We start from the raw sequence: 14,231 nt of genomic DNA on the forward strand, positions 1-14,231 counted from the left end.
GCGCCTGCTTCCTTGCGCCAGAGATAACATTCCCCAGGCTCTCGCCCCTGGAGGGAGGGGGGGGGGAGGGGGGCAGCGTGGGCTGGGGGTGTTGATGTGGGGGAGAAGGTGAATCACTTTGCTTTGCTGCAATGCAGCATTTATTGGGAAGGGCAGGGGCTAGGGAGTCAGGAGCCGGGAGCGGACACTAGTTGGGATACAGCACCCCCCCTCTTCCCCGTTGCAACCTCCCCCCAAAGCTGCAACTGAATATTTTATTTCATTTGCCCCCGTGAGCACCAGTACATGCAACAGCAACAGCAGTGCAGGATCCAGCGATTGATAGATAACAGTGCCATTGCCAACCCTGGGGTTGATAAGGTAGTGTAGTCTCAAGGAACCACAACACGTATCTTGGTGACTGTGAACTCCAGGCTTCCAACTCACTGCACCCGTCTTACACACAGCAGCTATTAAACATATTGTTGGTCGTGGCAGTGGTTCATGTTGTGGCGTGCGAGAACTAATGTCCTTCTCTCGCCCAACACAAGAGAACGATGGCGACGTGTGTGGGACATATGGCGATGGAGGCGCGGGCATGCAGGCAGTCACACTGCTGGGTTGTGTCATTCTGCTACCAGTCCACGCGTTGCCTTTATCTAATCTCCAAGCAGCGCTTGTTCATCTCACAACACAAATTGCTTGAGTAACTCAGCGGGTCAGGCAGCATCTAGATGAATAACATGGTGACATTTGGGCGCTACTCAGGTCCAGGAGTGGCAGATTATTGGGCGCTGGGGTCCAGTGTTGGTTAAGTCATGGTGATATGGAGATTTGCCACGAATTATTTGTGCACAGCATCCCTTGTGTTTGGTGCGTTCCATCACCTAGAAGTTCATTCCACTTTCATATATCAGCACAGTGTTGTTTGCAGCTCTTTGATGCTAAAAATACTTGAGGTGCTGTGATCGATGCCTCTGTTAAATGGTTGAGACCGTTCAAACTCATGACTATCATGGAATGACTCCTGCAGTGTTGTCAGTGCAGACTTGACAATGAAATGTAGCCTCATCCCATTGACAATGTCCGTGGTAACATTAAGCGCTCATTACTTAGTACGTGCGTGTTATTTTGCATGCTCATTGAATGAAGCATTGTCTATTGATTTCATAAAGCCGTGCAGATGGGGTGTGATGCATGGAATAAAACCTGGAAATGCTCTGCAGGTCAGGCAGTGTACATGGAAAGACAGAGTGAGTTAATGTTTCAGGTCAGCAAATCTTTTGTCAAAACTAATATGATAGCATGTGTAGGAAGGAACTGCAGATGCTGGTTTAAACCGAAGATAGGCACAAAATACTGGAGTAACTCAATGGTACAGGCAGCATCCCTGGAGAGAAGGAATGGGTGACGTTTCGGGTCTGAAGAAGGGTCTCGACCCGAAATGTCACCCATTCCTTCTCTCCAGGGATGCTGCCTGTGTCCCGCTGAGTTACTCCAGCTTTTTGTGTCTATCTCATATGATAGCATGTGTTTTCAAAGGGATAGACCATTGAATCTGAGACTTTTAAATGTGGATCCCAGCTTATTTGGATTTAAGTTTGTAAATCCATATTCAAGAATTTCTATCTGTAATAATGATGAATTAGCAAAGAAAATCTGCTCTCCTAACCCAACATGGCCAGTGCGATCACTGACCCAGAGCTACAGTGCCCTCCATAATGTTTGGGACAAAAACCCATCATTTATTTATTTGCCTCCATATTCCACAATTTGAGATTTGAAATAGAAAAAAAATCACATGTGGTTAAAGTGCACATTGTCAGATTTTATTAAAGGCCATTTTTATACATTTTGGTTTCACCATGTAGAAATTACAGCTGTGTTTATACATTGTCCCCCCATTTCAGGGCATCATAATGTTTGGGACACATGGTTTCACAGGCATTTGTAATTGCTCAGATGTGTTTAATTGCCTCCTTAATGCAGGTATAAGAGAGCTCTCGTCACCTAGTCTTTCCTCCAGTCTTTCCATCACATTTGGAAACATTTATTGCTGTTTATCAACGTGAGACCACAGTTGTGCCAATGAAAGTCAAAGAAGCCATTTTGAGACTGAGAAACAAGAATAAAACTGTTAGAGACATCAGCCAAATCTTAGGCTTACCAAAATCAACTGTTTGGAACATCATTAAGAAGAAAGAGAGCACTGGTGAGCTTACTGATCGCAAAGGGACTGTCAGGCCAAGGAAAACCTCCGCAGCTGATGACAGAAGAATTCTCTCTATAATAAAGAAAAATCCCCACACACATGTCCGACAGATCAGAAACACTCTTTCTGGAGTCAGGTGTGGATTTGTCAATGATCTCTGTCCGCAGAAGACGTCATGAACAGAAATACAGAGGCTACACTGCAAGATGCAAACCACTGGTTAGCCAAAAATATAGGATGACTGGGTTACAGTTTGCCAAGACGTACTTAAAAAAGCAACCACAGTTCTAGAAAAAGGTCTTGTGGACAGATGAGACGAAGATTAACTTATATCAGAGTGATGACAAGAGCAAAGTATGGAGGAGAGAAGGAACTGCCCAAGATCCAAAGTATACCACCTCATCTGTGAAACATGGTGGTGGGGTGTTATGGCCTGTGCATGTTTGGCTGTTGAAGGTACTGGCTTACTTATCTTCATTGATGGTACAACTGCTGATGGTAGTAGCGTAAATGAATTCTGAAGTGTATGGACACATCCTATCTTCTCGTTCAAACAAATGCCTCAAAACTCATTGGCCGGTGGTTCATTCTACAGCAAGACAGTGATCCCAATCAAAGGAGTTTTTTCAAAGCTAAAAAATGGTCAATTCTTGAGTGTCCAAGTCAATCACCCAATCTGAACCCAATTGAGCATGCCTTATATATGCTGAAGAGAAAACTGACGGGGACTAGCCTCCAAAACAAGCATAAGCTAAAGATGGCTGCAATACAGACCTGGCAGAGCATCACCAGAGAAGACACCCAACAACTGGTGATGTCCATGAATCACAGACTTCAAGCAGTCATTGCATGTAAAGGATATGCAACAAAATACTAAACATGACTACTTTCATTTACATGACATTGCTGTGTTCCAAACATTATGGTGCCCTGAAATGGGGGGGGGGGGACTATGTATAAACACTGCTGTAATTTCTACATGATGAAACCCAAATGTATAAAAATGGCCTTTATTAAAATCTGACAATATGCACATGATTTTTTTTTTCTATTACAAATCTCAAATTGTGGAGTACAGAGGCAAATAAATAAATGATGGATCTTTGTCCCAAACATTATAGAGGGCACTGTATTTCACCTTTGTTGTTCATAAAACACAACACAGTACAGCACAAGAACAGGCCCTTCGGCCCACAATGTCAATTCTGAATCAGCAATAAATGTCACTTGAGACACTAGGAGCCTCAGATGATGGAATCTTGAGCAAAACACAAAGTGCGGGAATAACTCAGCAGATCAGGCAGAGGGAATGGATGGGTGACATTTTGGGATGCGATCCCACAGAATCAGTCTGAAGAAGGGTCTAAACCCGAAGCATCGCCTGTCCATTTGCTTCCCAGTACTGCCAGACCCACTAAGTACCTCCAACACTTAGTGTTTTGCTCAATAAATGTCACTGGCATTAGCAGAATGTCCACAAGATATGAACATATAAAAGAAATGGCGGAAGGCACGACGGCTATGCTTAGCCAGGCTGACCCTGTAATGCCGACAGGACAACATGTCTTCATGGTCGGGTCAAGAACCCTGCACTTACAACAATTGGGACTTGAGAATGGAGCCAAATCTGGCAACTCCGTATACTGTCTCAGTATACTATTACTATACTCTTGTACTGTATATGAGATGCTTATCTAAGATGTGTCTATGTACAGTGATACTTGTACTGAACTGTATGCAGAAATAAATTTCACTGAACCTCGTTACATGAGATAATAAAGTACCATTGAATCATTGAATAAAATGATACAAACTCTGCAATGATCTTCTTCATGGAAACTTGCCTTCAGAAAGAATGTTGGAAATTATATTCCTTTTTCAAAATATACCAATGAAAGATAGATAATCAAAATAAACGCCACTTTGGGCGGCCAATGGTACAATTGGTAGTGCTGCTGCCTCACAGCACCAGAGTCCCAGGTTCGATCCTGACCTCGGGCACTGTCTGTGTGGAATTTGCATGTTCTCCCGCAAATTCCACATTGATTCCTTCTGGCCGATCCTATTTCCGCCTACATCCCAAAGACGTGCAGATTTGTAGGTGGATTGGACTTTGTATATTGCCTGTGAAGTGTGCTGGGAGTGGATGGGGAAAGTGGGCCAACATGGAACTCATGTGTAGATGGATGATCAATGTTAGGCATGGACTCGCTGGGCTGAAGGGCATGTTTTCACACTGTAACTACCGTTTGTAAGATAAATAGGATGATAAATGTCCAATAGGTTTTTTTATTTTATTGGAGTAATCAGCAAGCCAGCTCCCAAATATACACTGGTTCATTAGATATATCTCTAGTTTAACACCTTTCTAAGAAGGCAATGTGTCCAAAGACATGATCCTCCTCAACATTGTGCTCCTAAGTAGCTCAGCTCTTGCAGTGAACTCCAACCTCTGAACAATTAGCCAAACAGATAAAAAAAATGCACAATTTTATTCTTGTAAGAACCTCGTTGCTGATTATGACTCTTATTCTGATCTTTATCCATCTTTGTGTCTCTGCAGGTCTTGTACAGTTCTATAAAAAATGAGAAATTACAGTGGACAATGTAAGTATAAAACATTTGTCTTGCTTGCTTGATGTTATGCAAATTGATTCGTTAAGGTAGAGCTCCATCTTGATAACCAGCGACTTTCACCAACTGGAAGACAAGCATTGGAGACACATAAAAGAGCCACATCCTACACATACGATATCGTTCCTGAGCAGGGGATACATGAGCAATTCATTAACATTGGGCCAATGTACTGGAGGTATCCATACAGTGTCACTGGGAGCTACACCATGTGGATGGCAGTGATTCAGGAAGGTAATTCGCCACCACTTTCTTGGGAACATTTAACAATAGGCAATTAATTCTGGGCTTTCCAACATCATCCACATGTAAGATTTTCCTTTAAAGTCAGTAATTCACTGTTACGAGCAATTAAGTGATTTGTAGATATAACTGCAGCTTGTTCTGATATATTTGGCATGTATTGTCTGTTTTGGTGCAGTGAAGTTGCATCCGATCCAGTCTGTATACATTGTGAACGCTGACAAGTTCCTGTAGAACTGCAGTGAATAATTCATTCCCAGAGAACCCGTGTGGATATGGACAGTTCCCCCTGTAAACCCCATCACAATCCCAAGGATCCACTTTAAAATCACACACCCTGAGACCCTCTGTGATTTTTTGCACATCTCCACACATCCCAATCACCATGTACAATGCATGGATATTTTGTATATATTGGTACATTACTATGACTTCCGGCAAATACTGACACATACCCTGGGACCCCCCTCAGATACCTGCAAAGTCCGAGGGACCTCCGATAACACTGACACATCCTCAGCTAATACTCCCATTCTCTATGGGACTTCTTATTCACACACTGTGTGCCCTGCCTGTCTGGGTCCCCTGTGCAAATACTACCGAGGAGATCATCTCCCAACTGCTGAAATGACATTAAAATGAATTATTTAACACAAGCCAGTTTTATCCGTAACAAAAATCAGTCCAAAGAACTTCACCTTTCCATGTTCTCCAGGGATACTGCCTAACCCGCTGAGTTACGCCAGCACTTTGTATCTTTTAAAAAATTCAATACAAGTTGAATTACATCCTGATATTCCTAACAGTTGCATTCGTTTCCTTCACTCTTCATTACTATTTGCTGGAGTTTGTCAGAAAGACGCAGTCAATTTGTGATCCGCACCGCTTGCTTTCTGGAGAAAATAGTTCTTGTTAATTGCATTGTATCTCTCCCTTATACTCTTGCTATTGGTTTCAAATTACAGTTTTGAATTAGCATGTGCACACTAATTAGATGCATTACCGCCTTTGCAAATTGATTCAGGCAGTCAAACCATGTCGTACATAATGTTACTTGCCCTCAACATCTAGATGTGTGTGGAAAGGTATGTATTCACCATAGCATCTCTCACGGGATAGTTGGTGGAGAGTGATGTCGAACCTTTAGCTGTGAAGCATGGAGAGACATTGTGCTGAAGGATAGAATTTGAGCTGACTCGCCCATGGTTAAGAAATCCTTGCAATGAAGCATTTTCTGAGTAAAGATTCCGGTGAAACATTTTGTTATGTTTTCTTTTTTCTTTTATTGGGATCTGGACGCTGCATTGAAGGCAGCCTCTGCCTGCAGTCTGTTTGGTTTTTCAATCTTTTTTTTAATTTTTAGTCAGTTTTAAAGTTTGTTTTTGGGGATTCTTTAGCTTTTTTATGTGGGGGAGGGGAGGGGGGTAGGGTAACGGCCCTGTCCCACTGTACGAGTTCATTCAAGAGCTCTCCCGAGTTTAAAAAAAAATCAAACTTGTGGTAAGCGCGTAGAATGAACGTAGCGGGTATGTTGGAGCTCGGGGACGTCACTTAGCGTTGCGTAACGCTAACGGCAGGTACTCGGGAAGAATCGTTAACGGCAGGTAAGCTCGGGAAGACTCGTGAAGATTTTTCAACATGTTGAAAAATGTCCACGAGAGCCCCGAGTACCAACGAGTGGCCTTTACCGTAAATCTCCAAGTATGAATCAGGGCAAACTCGGGGAAAACTCTTGAATGAACTCGTACGGTGGGACAGGGCTTTAAGGGGGAAACTGTTTCCCAGTCGCTTCCTGGCGAGGATGCGACTATTTTCTGAGTCGCGTCCTCGCCCCCCCCTCCTCACGGCCTACCACCTAGATTGGAGCGGCCTTTCCTTCCGGGGACTGTGCCAGAGCTTCAGCGGCGGTGCAGCGCTGGATTCACCGTGGAGCGGGCGATGCCTTACCTGGATCGCCGTTTGTAGCTCAGGAGCGTTGGGCCGCTGCTCCAACATCGTGGAGCTGTGGTTTGGAGAACTTCCAGCGCGGCCGGCACTGAACAACATTGTGTAGTCCTGGAGCACTTTGCCGAGGGCCGCCAGCGTTGCATCTCCGCCCAGCGCGGCCTGCGGACTTCGGGAGCAGCGGACTCCGGTAGGAGGCGCCCAACTCGGATGTCCAAGCCGCTGAGGATATCCTCCAGTCCCGACATTGGACTTCCATCACCCCGGCGAGCGGGCCTGAGCATCGGGCCGCCCGTGGGAAATTGATTCCGCTGTGTGGGGATGTCTATGTAAAAAACGATCATGTTCTGTGCTGTTTATTATTCATATGGCTGTATGGCGACCACGCATTTCACTGTACCAATCTGCACATGTGACAAATAAATGTATCTTGTACTTTGACAAGTCAGGCAAGGCCAGCATTTAGTTTAGTTTCAAGATAGACAGCTTGGAGACAGGCCCTTCTGCTCACCGAGTTGATGCAGATCATCGATCACCCATTCACTGTCGATCTGTTATCCCATTTCCTCATCCAATGGGGACATTTTATTTGACATAGGCCAATTAACCTACGAACCCATGTAGGAAGAAACCGGAGCACCTAGAGGAAGCCCACGCAAAGAAATCCACAGGAAAAGTGTGTAAACTCCATACATACAGCAGCCGAGGTCAAGATCTGACCTGTGTCTGTGGCACTATGATATAGCAGGTTTACCAGCTATGATGCCCTAGTTATTGCCCATCCTAGAGCACCCTTGAATAAGGAGGTGAGCTGTCTTATTAGAACCACCGCAGGACTGCTGGTGAAGCCCAAAATAAAAAAATCAAATTGTATAAATACAAAATGTGAACACTTTTTGTTATTCAGCAGACTTGTCGCAGCTCATTAGTGTAAGTTTGGTGGTAGGCTAGCTGTTTCCACTCAAGCATCTGAAGGTGTCACATAATATTCGATGCTTCAGACTGCTGGGTATCAGCCACTGTGCCCTCAGAGGACAATCAAGTCTTTTAAAAAGTCAATGTGCTGCAGAAGAACCTGGCATTTCCTCGACACTAACATAAATATTGTTGTTGGCTTCAGCTGCTGCTGAGGTCAGGTGTGGCTATTGATTGAAGGCAATGACTTCAATGTGAACAATTAAGGCTCATTCTGTTCCCAGCGAGGTGGGCAGTTCAGCTCGGATCCCTGCTCCAGTTATAGGTTCAATGAGAGCTGTATCAATCACTGCAGGGTCTATGAGCTGCTGTGTGGAAGATGCTAATTTGCAACAGTTAAACGCAAGCTCTATTCTTCTTCTCTTGCTCAAAAATCTGGGAGTCGGGCAAGGAGAGTGGAGTGGTGCTGGGCTTTGGGGTAAGGGGTGCAAGAATCACAGGGTGTTTAGTTTAGAGATACAGCATGGAAACAGGCCCTTCGGCCCACTGGGTCCGTACCGACCAGCGATCCCCGAACTACCTTGCACACTCGGGACAATTGTTACATTACTCGGTTTATCTCTAGACCAAATAAGAGCAAATCTCTCTTGTGTCTAGTGCAAATCAGATATCACAGTACTAAAGATTGAAAGGGCACATTTTTTTTAAAAGTTCACATTTGCTAGTTTTTGTTTTCTCTGGATGATTATCCCCAAAGTCAGGAAACAATGGCTAAAACACAAGAAGGTATTGGACCAAGGTACTTCTACTGAACCTCAGACACAATTAGTTCCATAATAATAGATCAAATTGTAAAAGAATGGTGACCAAAATGGAGATACACAAAAATGCTGGAGAAACTCAGCGGGTGCAGCAGCATCTATGGAGTGAAGGAACTCCAGACTGAAGAAGGATTTCGGCCCGAAACGTTGCCTATTTCCTTCGCTCCATAGATGCTGCTGCACCCGCTGAGTTTCGCCAACATTTTTGTGTACCTTCGATTTTCCAGCATCTGCAGTTCCTTCTTAACTCCAAAATGGAGATGTCTGTTCCAGCACATATTCGGAACGAGCGACTGAGGACATAATTGTATCTACAGGTTTTACATCCATCTTGCAAGGTATAGAGACTTTCCTTTAGCAACTAAATAGACCAGTGTGTCCTTGCACATGAATTGCTAAATGTTAATGTGCAGATACACTGGCAATTAAGAAGGCAAATATTATGTTGGCTCCAAGTACAAGAAGACGCCCCAGGATTTTGGGACTCACAAAATCTTTGCGCGACACGTAAATCACGCCCAAGTGGGACAGGCCCTTCAGTCACCTTAATGTTCTCTGCATAATAAAACCTTCCCACTTCACTCAATCAACATCAATGCGACAATCCCAAGTGTAATTATCCAATTCATTTTCACACCTCTGCACTTCAGTTTTAACCTCTGAAATTTTAATAAACCTCCAGTTATCAGGAACGTGGCCTGCCAGGATATTCTGGAGCCCACGTTGTCAAGGTTACCGGGACCTGCAAGCTGTGATGGGTGTTGAGGGGTGAATACTAATGCCGAAAAATAATTTTTTACTGAATAACAAATGCCGCTGGAGCACCAGCCATCAGCATGTCTGTTTATCCTTCAATAAGTTACTCAACCAAATTCTGTTGTCCTTGAATTATGGATAAAGAATTGATATAATTTCTGTCTGTGCTCCTCATTTACATAAGAATAAGACAGAAATTACTCCAATGCTGTGAGGTGCCACCTGGACCCTGGTTCTCCTGCCAGCAATTTGCTCTCTCAGTTGACCTTCACGTTGCATTACCATCATAGAGCATTGAACAGCGCAGCACAGGAGCCCTTCAGCCCACATTGTCCTTGCCCAACATAATGCCAAGACCAACTCTATCTGCCTGCCAGTAATTCATATCCCTCCATCCCCTGCATATCTATGTTCCTATCCAAATGACTCTTTAACGGCCCATCCCACTTGTCATTTGCGCGTAATGTACGCAACATCAGTTGCACGTCGTTACGTGCGCATGGTGTGCAAAGAAATAGGCAGTGACGCGCGGCGTCGCAGAATTTTGTGACGTACAAAATCTTCGCTCGCCATCTGTGTGACTCGCAAATGACGGCCAAATGGGACAGGCCCTTTAAATGTCACTATTGTATCTACTTCCCCACCACAGACGGCAGGGTGCTCCATGCACTCACCGCCTTCTAGAAAATCGTACGCCCCCCCCCCCCCTCCATATTTCCCTTTAAGCTTTGCACCCTTCAGGTATTTACATTTGAACGGCAACAAATTAAATAACAACAGAACTCACCCCCCAGATTCGAACATTTGCCTGCATTAGGGAACATTTACAGTAGCCAATAATACTACGTCTTGGGGGTATGGGAAGAAAACGGAGCCCCCAGTATGTAAAATGACTGGAGGCGTGGGTTCGAATCCCACTTCTGACACCATGTAAAATGACTTGATTCCTACACAGAGTCTTTTACTAATTGTTTATTACAATCACTAACACACACTATGCAATAGCTGTCCGTGGTCATCACTGGAGCTAGAGAGCGGGCTGGAGGTGGGGACCTTACAATTAAACGAGAGACAATGGGGAGTGGTTAATAGTGGTGAGGTCACTATGTTAAAGGAACATGCACTGATCTACACAGTAGAAACTCATGTGGTCACAGGGAGAAGTTGCAAACACTACACAGACAGCATTGAAAGTCAGGATGAAACCTGGGTCTCCAGCACTGAGAGGCCACGGCAATGTACTTGGTGAAATGATCATTCCTCATCTCTCCTCTGGGTTGTTTGCTAGTTATCACCCCTCCCCTCTCATTCATCCCCAATGTGCTGATGGAAATAGTTTTCTCATTGATGATATTAAACTCCTCGTGCGCTTTTATTAATTGTTGTCACTGCTCCAACCCTTCTCCCAAAATGCTGGAGTAACTCAGCGGGACAGGCAGCATCTCTGGAGAGAAGGAATGGGTGACATTTCGGGTTGAGAAAGATCTCGACCCGAAACGTCACTCATTCCTTCTCTCCAGAGATGCTGCCTATCCCGCTGAGACACCAGCATTTTGGTATAATCCTACTGCGTTGGCCTTTATCTGTGACTTTGTGCCCTTGGTTCATAGCTCATCTCAGATAGTGAAAATAGTTGATCTACTTTGTCATGTCTGACCACTCTATGGAATTATTCTTAACCTCTTTGTAAGGAGAACGATTGCACTTTTGCCATGTCATATGGGTCACTTCAACTCCTTCATCCTGGGACCCTTTGTTATTTACACAACCATTTTTTGGGCCTTCATATCCTCCCTAAAGAGCAGTGACGGAACCAGACGCTATACCTTAGTTGCAGCTTGCGATGTTCCAGTGCTCGGTGTAACAACTTTGCTTTTGTACTCTGCGCTACTGTTTATAGATTGCAGATCCCAAGCGATGGGCTCTAATGACTGTATTCAGTATTAGGTAACCTGATAACCTCTAGTGTGGTTGAAATTGAGGTTATAATTAGTACTTCATCTAATGAGCAATGCTCTGGAGTCTTGTGTTGATGGGTGACATAGTGGTGTGGGTGCCTATCTATGTACTGGATGGAACTTGTTTGTTCCACGATTTTTGCTTGGGTTGTTTTGGAATTGTATCAGATTTTCCCCTGATTCCTATCCTTCTGTCTTGGGAACTATCATGGCCCTTGATGGGAGTTGCTGTTATTTATGTTGTCCCGTACTGAAATGTATGACGTTTCAGAGAGACCTAGCTAACACCCTGGAGAAGGACTTGGTTGGGTTTTGTAAACCACATTGCCAAATGTTTACAGTGACTGATTGTTGGTTACAAGTTTTGGCTCAATGCTAACACTTCCACCTCCGTGTTAAAAGGCCGAGGGTTCAAACTCACCTCCAAGACTTGCTGTCAGAGTGCCCCTACAGACAAAATGTTGTTTTTGGCATCGTGAGGCAGGTGCTAGTGCTGTTGCTAGATATCACAGTGCTAGATATCCTGGTTCGATCTGGATGAATATATATCCTCCGGTGCTGTCTGTGTGGAGTTTGCGTGCCTTCTAGGGTTTGGTAACATACCTATTGAGGGTAGAATATCTCAAACCACTGGAGACTTAACAGCAATCCAGTCCCCATAAGTTCCTCCAAATCTACTGGTAGGACACGTACCAAATCAGTGATCTCAGCTCGGCCAGCATGCCAGTATAGATCTCAGCCACCTCTGTTGGAGTAGTCACATCATTCACTTCTTCCCCCAACCAGCCTCTCAAAACATTATTCCCTCATGGGGGATACAATCTGGAGGACATCGAAAATGGATCAAAGGATATTCCCCAAAGCCTCCGTGAGAAAGTATAACATCCCCAGAGATTTATGTGAATCTCTGCCATTCTCAAATTGGTGCTCAGGGTGACACTAAGAACCTGGAGTCTTTGACAGGAGCAAGCAGAAGTCCGTTGTTGATAATGGTGAGGTGGGCCAGCTACTGGACCAAATCCACACCATCAAGCATGACCTGCCTCACCTGGAGAAGAGTCTGCCCATCAGCCGTTCCATAACCCACAGACCCTGAATGAGAGCACATCATCCTTGGCCAAGGGGCAGACTGAGAAGAAGATGATCACGGTGGCAACTCTTTTCCACCGTACCATTAAGTTTTTAATTACAGAAGGAGAGGCATTACAATTATTGAAATCAAAATATCAGGCCATGTCCCCATTTATATACAAGTTAATTAGGAAGTGAATCAAGCTAGATTGATGTAAGCTTTGTTGGAAATCGAGGGACAAATGCATGCATTGCAAACGTTCAGAAAGCTAATCTTTTAAATTATATTTTCATATTTTAGCTGCTTACGGTTAATTGCATTGATGTTTTTGTCAGCACCTGTTCTTTCCCCACCCCTCATTAACTACTGCGAAGGCTCATTGCAGCTGTGAGCTCTCTGCAAAGGTACTCAGCCAGAAGTAAGGAAGAACAAATTCTTGTGTGGACCAGTGGGACTGCACACTGTGGTGGGTCCACATGGTTTGTCCAGGAAAGCCAAACTAGACCTCCGCTCTTGGTTTCAAAACTCATATGGCCATCTGCATTCAAGGCCATTGTTTGTCCGATGCTAAGCAAGGTGAGAAAAGGCTGAGATATTGGCAAATGGGCAAAATGATAGAGAACACGGTATTTTGTGGCCAAATTGCAATGTGTGTAGGTAACTTGTAGTGGTGTGTCTGCTGCCAATCTTGTGAACGTGAGCATTGGAAGTGATGTGGTCGAGGGTAATGATGATTCTGCTGCTTGCAGGATGTCTCATTCCCTTTTTCATCCATACACCCAGATGTTAGAGTAACACTTACAAAAAAAAAGCCCATCTGGTTTCTTGTGTCTGCACCATCATTCAACAGGATCATGGCCAATCTTTTACCCCAGCACCACCTTCTTGCTTAAGTTACATATTCCTTGCTTCTATTAATATGGGCGAACCTGTCCCATTGGGCACCACAGTGGTGCAACTGGTGGAATTACTGCCTCTCAGTGCCAGTGACCCAGATTCGATCCTGACCTCGGGTACTGACTGTGAAGTTTGCACTTTCTCCCCATGACCAGGTGGATTTCCTTCGGGTGCTCTGGTTTCGTCCCCAGTCTCGAAGACGTGCAAGTTTGTAGGTTAATTGGCCTCTGTAAATTTCCCCGAGTATGTAGTGAGTTGATGAGAAATTGGGATAACATCGAACTAGCGTGAACAAGTGATCAATGGTTAGCATAAACTTGGCTTGTACTTGAAGGGCCTGATTCCATCCTGTATCTTCCAATTCAATTCAATTCAATCAATAATGAAATTAGAATTAAGGGCCACTCACACCCACATATTTGCTCTGCCACTTAATACCTCCCAAGCCCCTGCATTAACCTCCTGGCCGTCATTTACTTTAATATGTTAAATTACATTGACGTACGTCTCAACTATACTCGGCAACAGACTCAACACAAAACTCTCGGGAAGAGAAATCCAAAGATTCACACCCTTTTGAGTGAAGACATTTCTTCCACAACGGCCAACTCCTTATTTTGAGACGCTGCTTCTAGACATCCCATCCAAAACATGGTGCTGAACGACACCACTCATGTCCTTGTTAGCAAAAGCCCTTTAAGTTAACACGTTCTCAATGTACTGTCCTGTACATTTTAACCCTTTAATAGTTTATGAAGATGGAAAGCATTTCTGCTTCCAAAACCCTTTTTGCCAGTGAG

The 14,231-nt window shown here is 44.3% G+C and overlaps 1 protein-coding gene across 7 annotated transcripts in view; it reads left to right on the forward strand.

The window, feature by feature from the left end:
- The window catches only part of LOC129712929 (PH and SEC7 domain-containing protein 1-like), a 132,824-nt gene that overhangs the window by 106,346 nt on the left and 12,247 nt on the right, over window positions 1-14,231 (forward strand). For all 7 annotated transcript variants that reach the window (XM_055661706.1, XM_055661707.1, XM_055661708.1 and 4 more), the window contains one exon: window positions 4,755-4,798. In XM_055661706.1, coding sequence (XP_055517681.1) covers window positions 4,755-4,798 — 44 coding nt within the window. The remainder of the gene's footprint in view (window positions 1-4,754; window positions 4,799-14,231) is intronic.

The sequence above is a fragment of the Leucoraja erinacea genome, chromosome 34, assembly GCF_028641065.1.
Source record: "Leucoraja erinacea ecotype New England chromosome 34, Leri_hhj_1, whole genome shotgun sequence".
NCBI lineage: Eukaryota > Metazoa > Chordata > Chondrichthyes > Rajiformes > Rajidae > Leucoraja > Leucoraja erinaceus.